Below are 19,035 nucleotides of genomic sequence, written 5' to 3' on the forward strand. Positions count from 1 at the left end.
TCTTTCAGCCTCTCCAGGTGGCTGTTTCCCCATTTGTAAATGGGAGACCTGTTGTGAGGATTGGTCTATGAGTATTTAGCACAGTGCATCTAACAGCATCCAGTAGTCATACATGATTTTATTTGCAACAGGCTTGTTTTAGTTGCCTAATAATGGTTCTTTGGTGCTCAGCACATGCTCCTTTTGAGGGAATGATTCTTCGACTATTCTGACCAAGTGAATACAAAAGCACCTGTTGCTTTATGCAAGCCACCTGCCAGCCACTGATGCACTGGCTACTGGGTGGCTAACAGAACTTTACTTCACTGGCAATGGGAACTGATAGGCCAAGGGTTGAGGCCATGGCACTAGCCATACACATAAATTAAATGCCATGAAGGAAAAGGACAGAGGTATCAGATTTTGTGTAAGAAGCTCAGTCTAGGTAGCTGAGCTTTGGACAAAATTTTTTTATTTTGGGCCTTAGGTTTTCCCTTTGTTAAACAAGAGGACCAAGTGGGAGGCTCCAGAAGGGCCACATCTGGGCCTTCACACGCTCCTCTTGCCCAGCAGCTTCAATTGCAGGCTTCTTGTTGCTCTGCACAAAGCCCAGTGCGCAGGGTTCTGGGGGAGCCACTGTATGTACCAAAGCACGCCTCTCTGCCAGATACACAACACAATAGAATCGACTGCCAAGTGAATGCTGGCAAAAATTTGAAGGCTACTACAAGTTTGCAATTTTGAAATACACAGTGCTCTCAAAACCAAGTTTTTTTTCTTGAGCTTGTTGCCAAACTCACTTGATAGCAGTATCTGACTTGCAATTTGTATGAGTATTAATACATCTTATTGTGGACATATGTGCCTTTACCAGAGGTTCTAGACCCTGCTGTGTCCCTCTCTAAAATCTGAAAATATCTGGCCACGAAGACTTTAAATAAGGTACTGTACACCTGTACTATCATTATCTAGTGCTCTCGAGAGATTTTTCTGTGATTTTTACAATCCCAAAAGCTTTGTAATAACAACACAGAGGGTATATTCTTTAATTTGTAGGTGGGCACTTCAGTGGTTTTGTTTAGCACAAGGTTACAAAGTAGTGGCCAAATTAAGAGGAATCTAGAAATATGGCTGAATTTGGATGGTCAATGAAAATAAGATTCTACCAAAAAGAAAAATGACTTTCTATCTATGAACATTTTAAACAAACTTCATGGTAACCATGTAAAGTCTAGAGCTGAGACATGAAACATAAAAAAAAAAAAAAAGAGGAAATGGGAGAAAAACAGTACAGAAAAACAATGAACTAAAATAGCACAAAAGAACACAAGGGAAAAGAAACAATAAAGATACACAGCAGTGAGTAAACAAAAGATAAAATGACTGTACTAAGTCTTCGTATATCAGTAATCACCCTAAATGTACATGAATGGAACTCATCAATCAGTAGGTACAGAGTAGTTGGATGGATTAAAAAAACAAGACTGAACTATGCCACCTTCAGGAGGCCACCTTCAGGAGACCTTTGGGGCCATCTCTGCCCCAAAGACAAATACAGCCTCAAAGTAAAACAGATGATATTTCAAGTGAATGATAACAAGAGAAAAGCAGGTGTAGCCATACTGATATCAGATGAAATATATTTCAAGACAAAAAAGGTAACAAGAGACAAAGATGAACATTTTATAATGATAAAAGGGACAACTGCAATTCATGAAGACATACACTCATATTAATATATATGTACCTGACCTAACAGCACCAAAATATAAAAAGCTGTTGAAAGATGTAAAGAAAGAAATGGACAGTATATAAAATATGCAATAGTAGGAGACTTTAATAGCCCACTTGCACCAATGATAGGTTGTCCAGACGGAAAGTCAGCAAGGGAAACATCAGCCTTAAATGATGCATTAGACCAGACAGAGTTAGTATTTATAAAACTTCCCATCCTAAAATGATAGAATACACATTATTCTCAAGTGCACATGGAACATTCTCAAGGATAGGCCATATGTTGGGACATAAAATAATTCTCAATAAATTTAAGATTAAAATCATACTAAGCAAATTTTCTGACCACACAACATGAAACTGGAAGTCAACTACAAGAAGCTGGAAAAAAAATCACAAATATGTGGAAATCCAACAACATGCTAATTAAGTATTGGGTCAAAGAAGAAAGTCTTAAAGAGACCAAAGAATATATAGAGACGAATGAAAAGATATGACATACCAAATTTTTTTGGATGCAGTAGAAGTGCCAGCAAGAGAAGTTTACAGTAATGCAGGCCTCCCTCAAAGAAACAAGAAAAACCTCAAATAGACAATCTATCATTAAACCTTAACTAGAAAAATGAACAAAAGTAGCCCAAAGCAGTAGAAGGAAGGAAGAAAAAAAAAATCAGAGGTGATATAAATGAAATAAAGACCAAAAAGACAATTTAAAAAATTAATGAAAACAGAGCTGGGTTTTGAAAAAGATAAAGTTGAGAAACCTCTAGTTAGTCTCACTAAAGAAAAGAGAATATTAAAAGTTACAACAGATACCACAGAAATGCAAAGGATTACACAAAGATACTATGGAAGGCTATATGCCAACAATCAGACAACCTAGAAGAAATGGACAAAGCCTTAGATATAACCTTCCTAGACTGAGCCATGAAAAACTCGAAAACCTGGATAGACCAATCAACGGTAATTAAACTGAAATGGAAATAAAAAACTGCCTCCTTCTGTACCACCACCAAAACCCCCCACATAAAAGTCCAGGACCAGATGGCTTCACTGGTGAATTCTAACAAGCATTCAAAAAAAGATTCAATGCCTATCTTTCTCAAACTCTATAAAAAGTAAAAAATAAAAACCAAAACAAAACTGAAGAGCAGGGAATAGTTTCTAACTCATATTATGCGCCAGCATTACTCTGATACCAAAACCGAGCAATGGTATCACACACACACAAAAATTATAGTCCAGTGTTTCATATGATTAAATCCTCAACAAAATATTAGCAAATCAAATACAACAATACATTAAAAGGATCACACATCACAATCAAGTGGGATTTATTTCAGCAACACGTGGATGACTTAACATCCACAAATCAATCAACTTGATACACCACAATACAATAAAAGGTAAAAATTATAATGTAAATAGATGCATAAAAAGCATCTGATAAGATACAACAGCCATTGTGATAAAAACTCAATAAAATGGATGTAGGAGTAAAGTACTTCAACATAAAGGTCATATATGACAAACCCTCAGCTACCATTATATACTCAATGGTAAAACACAAAGCTTTTCCTCTAAGATCAGAAACAAGACAAGGATGACCACTCTCATCAGTTATGCAACACAGTACTGGAAGTCCTAGCCAGAGCAATTAGGCAGGAAAGAGAAATAAAAGGCATCCATTAGAAAAAAGTAGAAGTATCACAATTTGCAGATGACATGATTTTATATACAGAAAATTTTAAAGACTACCAACAAACTATTAGAAATAATACAAAAATGTAGTAGGATACAAAATCATGTACAAAAATCTGGCATTTTTATATACTAACAAAATATCAGAATGAGAAACAATCCCATTTATAATCACAACAAAAAGAATAAAATACCTAGGAATAAACATAACAGAGGAGATTAATGACTCATGCACTGCAAACTACGAACGAGACACTTGAAAAAAACTAGAGAAGACACAAATGGAGAGACATGTGTTCCTGTGTTGAAGATTCAACATTATTAAAATGCTCATATTTACATTAAGGATTGTACAGATTCAAGCAATCCTTATTAACTCCTGATGGCATTTTGCACAACAGAACAAAAAAATTCTAAAATGTGTATGGAACCACAAAAGACCCTGGGTCTTCCTGGGTAGTCAAAGCAATCCTGAGAAATGAAGAAAGCCCAAGAACACACTCTCTAACTATATTACAAAACTATAGTAATAAAAACAATTTGGTATCGGCAGAAAAACTGACACACAGACTAATGAAACAGAATTGAGAGCCCAGGAATAAACCCACACATATATGGGCAACTAACTAACAACAAGGGAACTAAGAATATACAGTGGAAAAGGAAAAATCTCTTCAGTGCATGGCTGAAAACATTCCTAATCTGGAGAGGGTAACAGATGTCAGGCCCAGGAAGTACAGAGAGTTCCAAACAAGATGAAAACAGAAAGGCCCACACTAAGACATTATGTAATTAAAATGGCAAAAGTTAAGGATAAAGAGAATCTCAAAGACAGCAAGAAAAAAACGAGTCACATGGAAGGGAAACCTCTTAAGTCTATCAGCCAATTTCTCAGTAGCAACTTTACAGGGAGTCACAAGAAATAAGATAGGAACCTACAACATAAAATACTGTCTCAGACAAGATTATCATTCAGAATTAAGGAAGAGTAATCGAGTTTCTCAGAAAAGCAAAAATTAGAGTTCACCACTACTAAATGATGTTTACAAGGAATGTTAAAGAGTCTTCTTTATGCAGAAAAGGCCATAACCAGAAATAAGAAAATACAGGAAGAAAAAAATGTCACTGGTAAAGGCACACATATAATAAACACAGTGAATCAAGCACTTAAAGCTAAGATGAAGGTTAAAGACAAAAGCAGAAAAATGAACTGTAACTACAATAAATAGAGGACACAAAAAACTAAAATACAAAACATGACATCAAAAACAAAGTATGGGAGGCAGAATGAAAATGTATTCCTTTTAGAGTGCATTTGAATTTAAACACCTATCAGCTTAAAATAGGCTGCTATAGATGGATATATATGAACCTCATGAAACCACAGAACAAAAACCTACAAAAAATACAAAGAAGAAACCTTATCAAAACATTAGAGAACACCAGCAAATCAAGAGAAGAAAGAAACAGAGAATAAAACCAAAAAACAATGAGCAAAATGGCAATAAGCACGTACCTATCAATAATATATTATAAATGTGAATGGACTAAATGCTCCACAATCAAAAGATACAGGGTGGCAGAACGGATTAAAAAAACAAAAACAAGACTTATCTATATGCTGCCTACAAAAGACTCACTTTATATTGAAAGACATACACACAGACTGAAGGTGAAGGGATAGAAAAAGGTATTTCATGCAAATAGAAATGAAAAGAAAGCTGGAAGTAGCAACACCCATATCAGACAACGTGAACTCCGTAACAAAGAATGTAAAGAGACAAAGGAGAACATTACACAATGATAAAGGGGTCAAAGAAGATACAACAATTCTAAATATCTATACACTAATTTGAAGATATCTAAATACATCCCTATGTTCACTGCAGCATTATTCACAACAGCCAAGATGTGGAAGCAACCTGGGTGTCTATTAGTAGATGAATGGATAAAGATGTGGTTTATACAATGAAATATTACACAGCAATAGAAAAAATAAAATCTTGCCAACTGCAACATGGATGGACTTACAGGGTATTCAGTAAATAAGTTACAGAGAAACACATACGCTGTATGATTTCACTTGTATGTGGAATCTAAAAAAAAAATACAAAAACAGTCTGATGCCATTCTCTGATCTCTTCAGTTCTGAAAAATTAAACCACTTCTAATTCAAGGTCCAGATAGTCTCTTTTTCTCTTTAAAAAGTTTATGTATATTCCTCACATTAACCCAAAGTCCATTTTCCATTTTTCTTTCAGAGGGAAAAGGTAAAACCACTTAATTTAGAATTACCTGAACACACTTTACAAACAAGTTCTAGTTGGTGTGCAAAAAGACGCATTTAGCCAACTCTACATTCAGTCATTCATATTAACATTGATGAGAATAGCAAAAAGTCGATTTGTTAACCAGACTAAGTTTCCCTTTGGCCTCCCTTCTCCCAAACTGTAGGAAATCTGAAGGCTCCCCACCCAACAGTGAATGACAAGAGAAGAGGCAGGTCTTGGATAATCCATGGCTGTTACGTATAATCAGCCCTGGAGTAAATGTTCAACATTAATGGTTTGGCTCAGGGAACAGTACATTTATTTCATGTTGGCTTAATTTCCAACAGAAATATTACATTGGAGGAAAATATTACTTGGCCAGAATTACAGGGCAGAGTCTAGTAAACTCCCTGAGAGGTGCCTCCTTTCCCTTGCCTTCTGCCTTCTCTGTGCGCAGCCTGCACTTCTACCACAGCACTTACCTGCTACTTCCTTCCTGAAGAGAATGTGCCACACAGCTGAGGCGACAGGCCAAGCACAGGGGCTGGCACAAGTATAGGCCCAAATATTGTCCAGCAAATACTTAAAGTACGTGAAAACATGAGAAAGACTTGTCACCATTGACACTGAAATGTGAGGAAGCCTTTAGTACCAATTTAGATAAAGGAGAATTAGAATTAAGCTTATTCAGAGCAAGCAAAATGACATTTTAAGCATAATATACATTCTAAATAAATCATAGAAGTTGAGATAAAAATATTCATGTTCAGAAAAGGAAAATCTCCATGTACATACAGATGTCAAGTAAAGACCAGCACAATACTAAGGGATATATAATTAATAAGGTTATAGAGAATTGATGTTAGAAGATAAAGAAGCTAATCCAAATAATACAAAAAATCATCCCATAATTTGGAGGGATGACCCCATAAGATTTTGCAAAGGATAAACTTGATTATTAAAGAGCAGTGTTGATTTTATTATAAAATTTAAATAATCCATAGAATCATGTGAAACAGAAAAGGTCATTTTATGGAAGACAGAATAAAAGGTTAAAATTTGGAAATTCCTTTTTCCTCCCCAAGTTACTATATGGCTATTCACAATGGCATTTTTCATGAGTATGGATTATAGATGGGATAACCTTCATGTCTGATTTGATATTTAATAGTGGTATAGAGCCAGTTACTCAGCCCTAGGGTAATACACATGTTGCCTATGGAAATTCACTCATTTATTCAAAGTGCCCACTCTGAATTTTCCATTAAGAGCAAAGCAAATATTGTAACAAAAGTTTCTGCAAAATATTACATGGTATAGTATCTTGCAGTGATACCTGCAATGCAAAAGAAGGGAACAAATATTTTTAATTATATAGTTCAGTGGAAGAGAAACAGGTAAATAGAGGTCCACAGACCAAAGGATCTCTCTGGAGGGAAAAATTAAAAAAGCCAAAAATAAATCGCCCAAGATGAGAGAGAAGGGACCAGAAACCACTGAAACACTGCTTCAAGAAATAGGTATGTTTAGAAGCAGAAGAAACAGAGATTGTATGTATTCTATATAGTAAGCAATGTGCATCACACAAACTCAAAACCTGTAATTCAAACCTAGTGAATCAATGTAATGAAAATCACTCACACAGCATTATGTAGGCAAATGTGTTTAAAAAATATTTTAATAAGCATATTCAGAATGGCAGACAGGGACTGGGAGAAGGGTTATTATTTTACAGTGCAAAATTACTATGCATAAATTTAAAAACCTCTAACTCATCATTTTAAATGCCTATTTAAATATTATTTCAAATACATTTTAGAGCTCAACAGATTTATGTTGAACTGAGTTGCAGATTCTGAACTCTATTTGAAAACACATCATAGAACAGAATACCATTCCAAATGAAAACAATAGTGCTTTGCTGGGGTTGGCAGGGACTAAGTAACTATTAACAAAGGCTTCTTTTCCCAAAGTAATTTGTCAAGAGTTCAAGAATTATGTACTAAATATTAAGCAAATTAGATCATATCACTAAAAATTTTATAGTGCAATGACTTATTAAGTTAAAATGGCTGCATTATGAAGAGCAAAGTACTGTGTGAAATACCTGTATAAACATAAAATATAATTAAATATTTATGAAAAGCTGAGTATTATGTATTATGATAGTGGAATGTCTTTCATTAGGCATACTTTAAAAGATAAGATTAAGATTAAGAAAAGATTTCCTAACATGTATACATGTGCCGTATTTGCAAATGTGCCTGAGAATTTACCAAAAATGTTCCTGCAATATTAGTCTGCAAGAACTTCACAAACCTGCAAACAAAATGCATCTTTTATAAAAGGTAAAAATGGTGTCTTAAATATTGCAACAACTTAAAAGGTACAACACTACTATTCATTTGAAACATTTCTACAGTCTTTGACAAAGAGCTGGGATACTTTGGATTTGTTTTAATGAATATGATTCAGAAAATGGACTGTGATCATCTGTTAAAGCTGCCATTCTGGATAAATTAAATGTTCTAGGTAAAACAAAACAAAAACAAAAAATTCATGCTTCTCAAAACTTCCACCTAAAACTTAGATTTACTTGGATATGTATGTAACAGTGAGTGTACATTATATGAAGTGTTGTAAAGTGGCTTTTAACACTGTTGGGGGAAAAACTTGTTCACACTGATGGAGGGAAGCAGTCTGAACATATGTTAATAGTAATACTTCATGGGAATAAGGCCTAAACCATAATATATCAGTGCAAACTCTACTCCATTGCATTAGACAGTTGAGCCATTAAAAACAAGATCACAGAAGATTTATTTTCAAAAGGCATTGGCTCTTGAACTAATGGCTGAAAATAAACTGGTGGAAGCATCTGGGGTATGCCTATGTGATAAAAACAATAGTTAATAATCTTTTATAAAAGTTTGGATATAGGTTGGTCTATCAGCTGTATAAAACTACATTTTTAACAAGAATTTTGCACTAAAAATAAAATGGCACTCTTGCAAGGCTTATGCAAATGGATGATCCTATTTGTAATCACAGAGCATTAGTTACAGTATATCTTATTTTCATTCTGGAAATACACTATCAGATCTGGAAAACTAGAATGTAACTAGAAAAGTCCAAAAACTTTTCTAACTTCATCACTTTTTTCTCTTAAAAACCAATAGTGTTGCCTGCCAACTCCATGTGTGTGCCAATTATCTAAGTATCACCTGACCTCTCCCCCGTTTATTTAATGCAAAAATGGGAAATTTTATAATGCATACAAAAATAACTGAACAAGATTCTGGTCAGCATAATACATTTAAGCACTTAAGCCAACATTAAACTTCCATTTTGCTTCAAAAATAATTCTGAAAATTATAGTGAATACAAACAAACTATGCAATCTAAGTATCATGCTTAATTTCAGAATTCCCACACTGTTTGTCCATAAGTAGAAATTTGAAAAAAACATTTTCACAATCCTTCATGAATGCTTTTACCGCCTGGATAAGAAACATGACTTAGTTACTACACAAACACTTAAAAATTCATTAGAAAAACCATAGCAAAATAAAATGAAAGCTGACAGACTCAGAATATCAATTCCTCTCATAAAAGTTTACCAACTGTACAAGTTAAGAAAATTATACAAGCTTTTGTATTAAGAAAGGACAGCTCAGTCAAGACATATATGTACTGTAAAAATCTTTCAAAGGCTACAAAGAATCTGGAAAAATACAGAATGTATTTCTTAAGCCCAGATAAAGAATATGGAAGACATCATTGATGTCATAAATTTTACACATACAAACCTGACTTGGTTTATCTTTAAACTTCTATATATAAAAAATCATGCTAGCATAACTTTCAGGATTCATAAGGGTTTCCTTAATAATGACACTCAATTTGTATACAGAGAGAAATGTCTGAAAGACATTTCAATAAACTAAAACAAAAACAACTGGTGTTAGGCAGAAAGTTTTTTTTTTCTCTGCTTCTCTGCCATCAAACTACGAAAAAAGTACCTTGTAGTAAAATGTTAGGATTAATACATCCAGTGAGAAGGTACAGATATATTTTTAGTTCATTCAAATTTATTAAACTATTTTTTATATCCTTAAAAGGGTCCTTTATAGTTTTAAAATAAAAATTGTGCATAAGGCAGAATCATGAAATCTTATTTACTAAAGTTAGGACTCAATCCAATTTTCAAATGTTGACCAATTACTTCAAGGAAATCAAGTTTTTAAGGTAACCCATCAACCCTGAAAATTATAGTCCACCAGGATTTACTCCAAAGAAAGTAAAATAAGTCTAAAATTCAGTCATCTGTGTTTTCAAGTTCTTCAAATTTTCCATGTGAGATTGTTTCTTGGAAAAATTCAGAAGAACCTGGACTTTCTTTTCCATTGCTGTTTACCCTCCGCCTTTTGGCAGGTCTCTCACTTTTTTCATCAATATGGGCAAGTTTTGGGTCAGTGGTAAGATTATCTGTTTCATAACCATTACTATCCATATCTGCATGAAGTGGTTTCTTATTTCCACCTGTCGGTCCATTAACGTGTAACCCTTCAACTTTTACTTCTTCTTTGTTTAATATTTCACCTGGTCCATTAGATGACACCCCTAAGTTGGAAGAAACATAAACTGCTAATATTAAAAAGTTAAATTTGCAAACGATTATAAGATAGCTACTATAACATAAGTTTTCATCAAGGAAGTGAAGCATCTAATCTGTGTGTGGCCTAAATTCTGGATCTATTTACCCAATAGCTGTGTGATCTTAGGCAATTTATTTATATTCTGTGTACCTAAGTTTCATCACAAAAACAATAAGGATAATTTACCTTACAAGGCTGTTGTGAAAATTAAATAAGTTAATAAATATAAAGAATTAAGAAAAGAATTTGGCATATATTAAAAGAGTGCACTGATATTACCTGACATCGAACAAGCACTGGATCCAGCAGTCATAATAAGTTGAATTTAAGCAAAGAGATGCATAAATTATTCAGATTTAACAAACTGCTGTAACTTTTTAAAACCATGTAAAAAAAATCTTATTTTTCTTCAGAAGCTTGAGTGTTATACCTCCTATATAAAATGAAGATGGCATGACTTTTTTATTTTAATGTAAACCTGTGGCTATTATTGTATTTTATGGGTGAAGATCATATATTACACTTATCTATCTAAATAATCTGTCATGTTAAACATTAATGCCTGCACTACCTAAGCATATACTTGAAAATGCTAAAAGTAAACACAAATTCCTCCATGACAGGTGAGAAAAGAAAGAACCTAATTATTCTAATAAAAGTAAGTAACAGTAAAAAGGTCATGTTGAAGTTAATAGCAAAATAAAGTAGAAATTTTGGGGACACTTACTGTAAAAATATAGAATGTGCCACTAAAGATACTTAAAATTTAATTAAAACATTCAGTATAGAGAGGATGAGCCTCAAATATTATATTTTGGTCAAAAAAATTCTGTTTTCCCTAACTCAAAAGTACACTCAAATCATGAATGCACAAGGGATTATGCATGATACTGAAGGCATGATTTTGTTTTAATAAAGCCCAAAGAGTTGGTAACACTGTGATTAGGTAAAAAATAACTGAGATTTCAAGACGCTAATAAAGTCCCTTACAAAAGAAATAAAACTAGGTGCCAAGTTCCTTCCTTTCCTTGAGAAACCTGAGAAATGTGAGTTTTAGGTACCCAATGTGAATGGGCTACTGAGTATTTATAGGTAACTTAGGAAACTCTCCCAGGCTAACTGCATGTTCTCATCAAATGATTAAAAAAGAACAAGAAAAGGAAATTACTTGATATTATGAGCAAACAGGAAAAGACAGGAATACCAACTAAGTTTCTACCTGCTACCCCAAGGACAGAGTTTCAGCTTTTTATCATACTTCAGCATGGGTGTGGCTCGCATTAGGCCCTAAATTTTGTTTGGCTTGTAGTGATGGGATACAGAGGTGTCATCAATGAACAAAGCACAGTACATTCACTACAGCAGTGCCAACATTTCTCTTCTAGTTTCTGTCACATCAGAAGGCAGGCGGGCAGAACTTAGTTCTAACTCTCCAGCTTCTTCCAAAAGAGGACTGAAGGACTTAGTACTTTCTGCCTGGCAATTGTCTTATGTAGAAAGATCATTTTTATTAGATTAGAAGTCAAAATAATTCTCTGACTAGGTCTTACTGATCAGCAAGCACAATCTTTTTGGTCCACTGTATTTCTGTAAACAATAACTATTATCTGAACCTCAATCATATTGGTATGCCTTTTGCTTCTTTTTTCATGGAGATGATAAAAGCAATCTTTCTATTCTGACACTGCAGTATCTTTTCTTAGTCTTCAAGGTCATTATGCTATCAAAGAGAAAAACACTCAAAACACTGCATTTGCTATTTACCTCATTTAGTCTATGTAGTTAATGCACCTGCTTGAATAAGCTATAAGCTTTTAAAGTCCCAGTATTTCAAAAATATCTGTATTACTGATATAAAATGGCTGGAGTTTGGGTCTAAGAGATAACAAGAATACTTATTATTCAGGCATCCCAATGATAAGAAAACAGATGCTGCTCAAAAAGAATAAATTTCTTAAAAGAAATAGTCACCGTTGACAGTATAGTTTATTTAACTGACTTTTCAGTGATATCGATGGGAAGTCTTTCCCATTAATTTGTATTCTGTGTGTATTAATATGTATGTATGTATGTATGTATGATGATGTTATGTATGTTTCATCTGGTATTTACAACTATTACTTTAAATTCTGCTTTGGAAGTTTAATAGAAACCAAAACTGAATAGTCCAGACTACAGGAAGAAACAGAAGTGTTTCTTTGGTTGCTTACCATTTTGATTACTATTGCTTACAGTGCCATCTTCTTTCTCAGACTGGCTGTTACTACTGTTTGAGGCAGTTGGGGGAGGGGATGGTGCTCGACTAGAAGCAGCACTTTCACTTTCATCTAGAAGCCGATCCATGTAATCCCTTAAAATTAAGTAAAATAATAAAGTAATTATTCTTATATTAAAAAGCTAAAAATAAAATTAAATGAGGTTAAATTTAGAAGGCTTTATTAACAAATATGTCCTAATTTTCACTTGCATTCATTCCAGTGCCTCATCTATCACACCAGGATCTGAACATTTAAATGGAAAGTTTCTTTTGGTCACATGTTTGTAGGGAAAATGCGTAAGAGCTTTAAACTAGCTAATTTTAGATACCTATTGGCAGTTCTAAAACTTAAAATTGTAGGCAAGTGCTTATAGAGGCCCAACTAAAATCAGACGATCTACAAATGAAGAAGATAGGGGTGATGTCAAATCAAAAGGAATACAAAAGAATTTCTGAACAGACATGAACTGGAATTTTAAAGCTCCTAACGACTATTTGATGACTATGGCAAAATCTGAAAGATGAACTGGGGTCCTAACAATGAATCCCCATCTTAAATTGTCCTAGATACCTTCTATATTACCTTTCTGGTAGATCTGAGCTATAAACTCACTAAATTTCTGGGCTTATTTGCTAGCTTCATCTGCCAGTATATCATTAGATTTGAGTTCACTTGTCTCCCAAGTCACTCCTGAACTTTCTGACATGGAAAGATAGTTGTGAAAGTGACATTGGTTTGGGATCAGACAATCTGGGCTAAATACTAATCTCTTTGAGGTACAGTGTCATTTATAAACACATGTAATCATATATGGCCTATCTACCATTTAGGGTTGTTGTATAAAGTATGTATAGGGAAGTGTTTTGTAAACTATAAAGTGCTATTAAGTCACAAGAATACATGTCAGAAAACTATGGCCTGTGGGCTGGCCACCTGTTTTTGTGAATATTATTTTACTGAACATAGCAACATCCATTCATTTACATAGCATCTACGACTGCTTCTGCACAACAAAAACAGAGCTGAGTAGTTGCTAGAAAGCTTAAGGCCTGCAAAATAAAAACCTAAAATATTTACTCTGTAGTTCTTTTACACAAAAAGTCTGCCAACACCTGCTTTGTAATAACTCTCTGAAGGCAGGGACATACCTGTTTTGCTTACTACTGCACTTCTGGTGCCCAAGTGGTGCATGGCATAGAGCAGACTCTCAATAAAAACTTAAATACACATTTCAAAATACCCTCAGAATGAGTGTAACAGAAATATTAAGTCAAATGTTTTCAAGTTTTGTGAGCAGGATAAAGAATGTGGGTAAGAAGAAAACAGTGTAAGGGCTTGAGACTTTACTCAAAGCCATAGACAGATGATCAACAATGGCTATAATCTCAAACTTCATGATCACATGAAGTTATGGGGATTTGGGGGATATAATAAATATAGGGGTGTGGTACCTGACGTCAAGAAGCTTCCAACAGTCTGCGGTAAAAAACTAATACATCTTAAAGAAACACATGACAACAAGCTAAACACTTGAACGTTCTAGGCCTATTTTCCTCATCTATAAGTGAAAAAAATTAAATTTGATGATCCTTACAACTCCTTCAGCTTTATGCCATTCAGCTTCACAATTACAGAACAATTACCACCATATTTTGCTGTGTATAATGTGTACTTTCCACCCAAATTTTAAGAGAAAAATAATGATGTACATTATACATGGGTAGTACTAATTTCTTTTCTATATAAATGCTTTTAATTCTTTTATTTATGCTTATGTGTTAAAAGTATAACTCTAGAAAGCAACAATGCTGTCTGTACACAAAATACTACCCTGGAATATGATAACTGGTTTTGTTTCTAAATATAAGTGATAAAAAACTCAATTAAAAAATTAAAACAAAAGATTTTTTTCCTGAAAGTTTGGGCCAAAAATGTGGGTGCACATTATACACAGCAAAATACTGTATATAACATACTTGAAGCACACAGAAACAAATGAGCATGATGAATACCAAAGGGAATTTAGAAGCTAAGGCTAATAAGAACAGATGATGCACAATGAGGAACGCTGGAAATAAATTTGGTATGGTAGGAATGGATGATGGAGGGTGCTGATGCTAAAAGCCAAGCCAAAAAAAACTAGACTGAGTAAGTATCAAAATTATTTTAAATTTCCAAATATATCAATGATATTGTAAAATTATTATTATTATTATTATTATTATTATTTCCTGATGATTAATGGCATGCAGAATGCTTAAAAGGAAGAAAAGTCAGGTAGACCATCTAGCAGGGTGGAACAGCATTCAAGATTACCAGAGTCGTGCTAATTTTTACTTTTTTTTTTTAAGAAAAGAAATTAAATGCAAGGCTGTTATAGCAAAATCTCCAGTTTGTATACGGCTATCAATTCTTTCTAGTAGTGAAGAGAAAATATGTGTTAGAATACTGCAGAGGCTATTTATAGAAAGAGACCAGCAAATGTAGTTCATTCTGGTGAATGATTTTAAGATAACAATGTAACAGAAAAATGAACAAACAACTTTCAGGAAAATGTGCTCTTACTATGGATTTTAACTAAAAAAAAAAGATGAAAAATTCATTCAAACTTTTGTGTAAAGGTATTAACTTAAATGTATTAACTTAAATGTTTTGTGCAGTCACCTAAAGTGCAACTATAAACAGAAAGCAAACTAGAAAAATATCTCCATGCTCACGAAGAAACACAATTTCTCCCCATCCAGGAAATAATGTACAGTCTAGTTATAGCTTTTATAGAAGATGTAACACAGCTAAAAAGAGATGATATGAGTAAAAAATTATAATTCAGTTAAAAAAAAAAACTGTACAAAAGACCCAAAGGGAACATAATCAAAGCCTGCGAAACTGTATCTTGCCTAGGGAGGAAAATACTTCATAGCATTACATGAGGGGACCACTATTAATTCTCTTAAAAGCCTGAAAAAAGAGAAAATATGGGATTACTTTTAACTGTGGCAATTCTACCAACAGAATGCTTAACCTTAAGAGGAGTCAAAGTTACTACAGATTATAAGTATCTTCAAAAAGTTTTCAGAAGCTATGCACAGATTACTAGAGAAACTAAAATGTTTGGCAGCACATCCCTACCTAACCTATAGAGCTTGACATCACAGAGGACCAACGAAGGCAGCCCACAACACTTTCCTTTGTGATGCTTTCTGAAAGAGAAAACTGGAAGAACCATGGCTTTGACCCAGCATGGCAATTCTTGTGTTCTTACTGCTGATGATGACAAACTGCCTACAGTTCATGTGCAAATATTATTTCTAAAATGGGTGAGAAAATTAAAGATGTTACTCCTGCTTTTCTCTACAGAATAGCTTGAAAATGGTGACGTTTTAACATTCTGAAACTAGATAGCTATGTCTAGGTCTACATCATTATGCCTCAACACTATCAACAGAGTATATAGTCCAGAAAAAAATTATAAGTGTGTACATTAAATAATCAGACAAAATCTGGATTACTGTTATGAAATCCCACTCTAGCTATCACAAGCTTTAAAAAGTGAGGGACGAGGCAAGAGTCCACTGTACCCCGTGATTTGCAGGGATCACCATAACCATTTACTCCCTTTTAGATAATTTTTGCTTTTGATTTTAGAATGTTTGATCCTCCAGCAAAGTGACCAGCAAAGATACATGTAAGTGAACATGACCAAGAAAAAGTCCAGCGTACTAGTTTGAAAAGCATAATCAAATATGCATACAAGTACATCCTTCAAGGGCAGTAATTTGGCCAGCCTTAAGCACTTTACTAATGAACAATGACCAAAAGAAGTCCCATTTTACATTACTTTTATTCCAAAAACATTAGGTAATAATCAGGGATAGTATGGTAAAGTTAGGTCTGCTATAACAACTCATCAACATTTTAGAGCAACTCTTTTGAGAGGACAAGCCCAAAATTCTGTGTCAGCGATTTTCAACCTGTGAGCAGCAAGAACTTTTCAAAGCATGCAATACCTGACTAGTTAGGGTCACTGACCTCTTTCCCCTTATATTGTTCAAATTAAAAAATGACAATGGCCAACATAACAACTGTCTGGTGAGAATGAATCAAAATTATATCTTATTTTTTGGTCAGATTGGCAAAAAATATATTTTTTGGTGTGCCACAGAATTTTAGTAATTAGTTTATATGTGCCATGAGATGTAAGGGTTGAAAATCACTGCTCTATGTACTTAAAGAACATATTACTAGTGGCAAAGTAGACAGTGTTTCATTCCAACGCTAAACTGACTGAGGGCTAAGAGAATTTGGTGAATGGGGACTGGATTAGACATATAAGGCATGTTGCATAAAGAATGGATAATTAGTAATTGTATTACTAATTATTAAAATTATTTCTGTCAGAGGAAAGGTATCAGGAAAGCTAAAAAAAGGTAAGTCACCATACATCTATTCTTTGCTCTATAAAAATCTTTGTAACAAAGAAAATGTAATTTGAACTGTTTTATTATATCCCTATGTCTTTTCCCTTTTATATAATCTATACTCAAATCTTATTTTGGTTCCCTAGAACAAAAGTAGATTAGACGAAGAAAATATTAATTTCCCTTCCTCTTTCAAGTGCTTCCAGGAGACATATAACCCTATAGTTTTAGGAAAGATAATCTTTTATATTTTCACTGCTCTCACAGTGTTAAAACTGTATGTACTTATACAATACTAAATGGAATAGAATTTAACAAAAACATGCTTTCACAACTGTTCTGATCCATTTCTTAGAAATCCTACTGAAAACATACACTCTAACATTTGTTTTGATATACTTGTTGCCTTAAATAATATGAACTGTAGTTTACAATGTTTTATAAGACACTGAAAAGTCTAAATGTCCTACAGATATGTCAATAATGAATAAATGTAAACTAAAGGCTTATCTTATTAAAAAATTACAATTTTCAAGAAAAATTTAGAAAAGCTTAGTAAAACATATGACCCATAAGAAAGTATAAACTCACGTGACACCAGGATGAAGATTATATTTCTTTTTTCCAAATCGTGTTTGCTGAGCAAAGAAATCGTAACGTTCAGATTTTTTCCACATATAATAGAAAGCTACACATTCACCAACTGATCTTGTTCGAACCTGTAAGAAACACATACTTGTTTTTAAGAATCATCTCCTCCTTAAGGAGTTACTTCATATCTTAAAAATATCTTAAGTTTCAAAACAAATTTAGTTAGTCCTTAAGTAATATATAATACCATGTTATAAAATACAGTACTGCTGCAGTTGCGTTAAAACCTATTCTTTCTAAATTCCTGTGAAGAGAAATAATACACTGGCAACAGGTCAAATATTTAACATTATGTTTTTAAAAGCTATCTATCATTTTATTTTACTATAAAAATAAGTACTTCTCTATTGAAAATGGCTCTTTGTGGCATTTAAATTCAAATTAATGTTATAAACAGTTTCTAAACATTTTCCCAACAGTGATCCAGACTCAACTGTTTTATTTTCTAGAAAGGCTGAGAATAGTGAGTTAAAAGCTATTGCAATAATGCTAATGCTTTGTTTACTAAGTTATTCCAGTGATTACTGTGCTACACCTATTTGTGTAACTTGAAGGAGTGTTCCCGTTACATTATGTTCAATACCAATGGGATTGGCATGTTGACAAAATTGATGTGTATTAAAAAAAAAAAACCTGGGAGTTAAAATGAAAAAAAAAAAAGGTATGAGTATTTAGGATGCAAAAAATATTACTTTAACCCATAAATTTCTATTTTGAAGTAGGTATCTTATGGGACTGATTACACCTAAGGATTTGTAATTTGATGACATCCCTATTTCATTACGTGACATGTATTTTTCTTTCTTCCCCTCTGCTTGCATTTTACAACTTTGGCCTATGTTATTCTAAGACTGAAAGATATCAGGGCGCCCCAAAAAAACCTTTTAAGCTTTTTTTTTTTTTTTTGCCTCTGTTAGAATCTTATTTCTAGACAGACACAAGCCAAGTCAATTCTACTTTTCTGAAAGTAAAAACTGTAAGACATTTTTAGGCATGCAAAGTTAACAGTATTATGACAAATCCTCAATAAAGTAAGCGTGTATACTAGAACTTATGATTAAGATCCAAACCTTAATTCCAAGTGTAAACACAAAGTCTTAATGTTTTCACTGTACTATTCTTCTCCCTTTTAAAGAACACTGTCTTCCCTTTGTTCACAAGAACAACTAGTGTATTAGGTATAGGTCAGCTGGACTTCTGTAACACTGAAATATCACCATCCCAAATGCTTACAAATGAATCAAGGTCTTTACATTCAAAATTATCTAATCACATCCAGAGGTACATAAAAGGAGTATGTGGTGACAGACTATTTAAAGCCTCAGACATAAGCCCAGATACTGTGCTCACATCATCCTAGACAAGC

General features: G+C 33.6%; 1 protein-coding gene across 13 annotated transcripts in view; it reads right to left on the bottom strand.

The window, feature by feature from the left end:
• Positions 1 to 7,346: 7,346 nt before the first annotated feature.
• Positions 7,347 to 19,035, bottom strand: part of MIER1 (MIER1 transcriptional regulator) — a 56,834-nt gene continuing 45,145 nt past the window's right edge. For all 13 annotated transcript variants that reach the window (XM_045835366.1, XM_045835365.1, XM_045835375.1 and 10 more), the window contains 3 exons: positions 17,610 to 17,737; positions 12,553 to 12,692; positions 7,347 to 10,307 (listed from right to left, as the gene is read on the bottom strand). In XM_045835366.1, coding sequence (XP_045691322.1) covers positions 10,003 to 10,307; positions 12,553 to 12,692; positions 17,610 to 17,737 — 573 coding nt within the window. In that variant the 3' untranslated portion in view covers positions 7,347 to 10,002. The remainder of the gene's footprint in view (positions 10,308 to 12,552; positions 12,693 to 17,609; positions 17,738 to 19,035) is intronic.

This window comes from Phyllostomus hastatus, unplaced genomic scaffold (assembly GCF_019186645.2).
Source record: "Phyllostomus hastatus isolate PE091 unplaced genomic scaffold, TTU_PhHast_1.1 phas_contig_209, whole genome shotgun sequence".
NCBI lineage: Eukaryota > Metazoa > Chordata > Mammalia > Chiroptera > Phyllostomidae > Phyllostomus > Phyllostomus hastatus.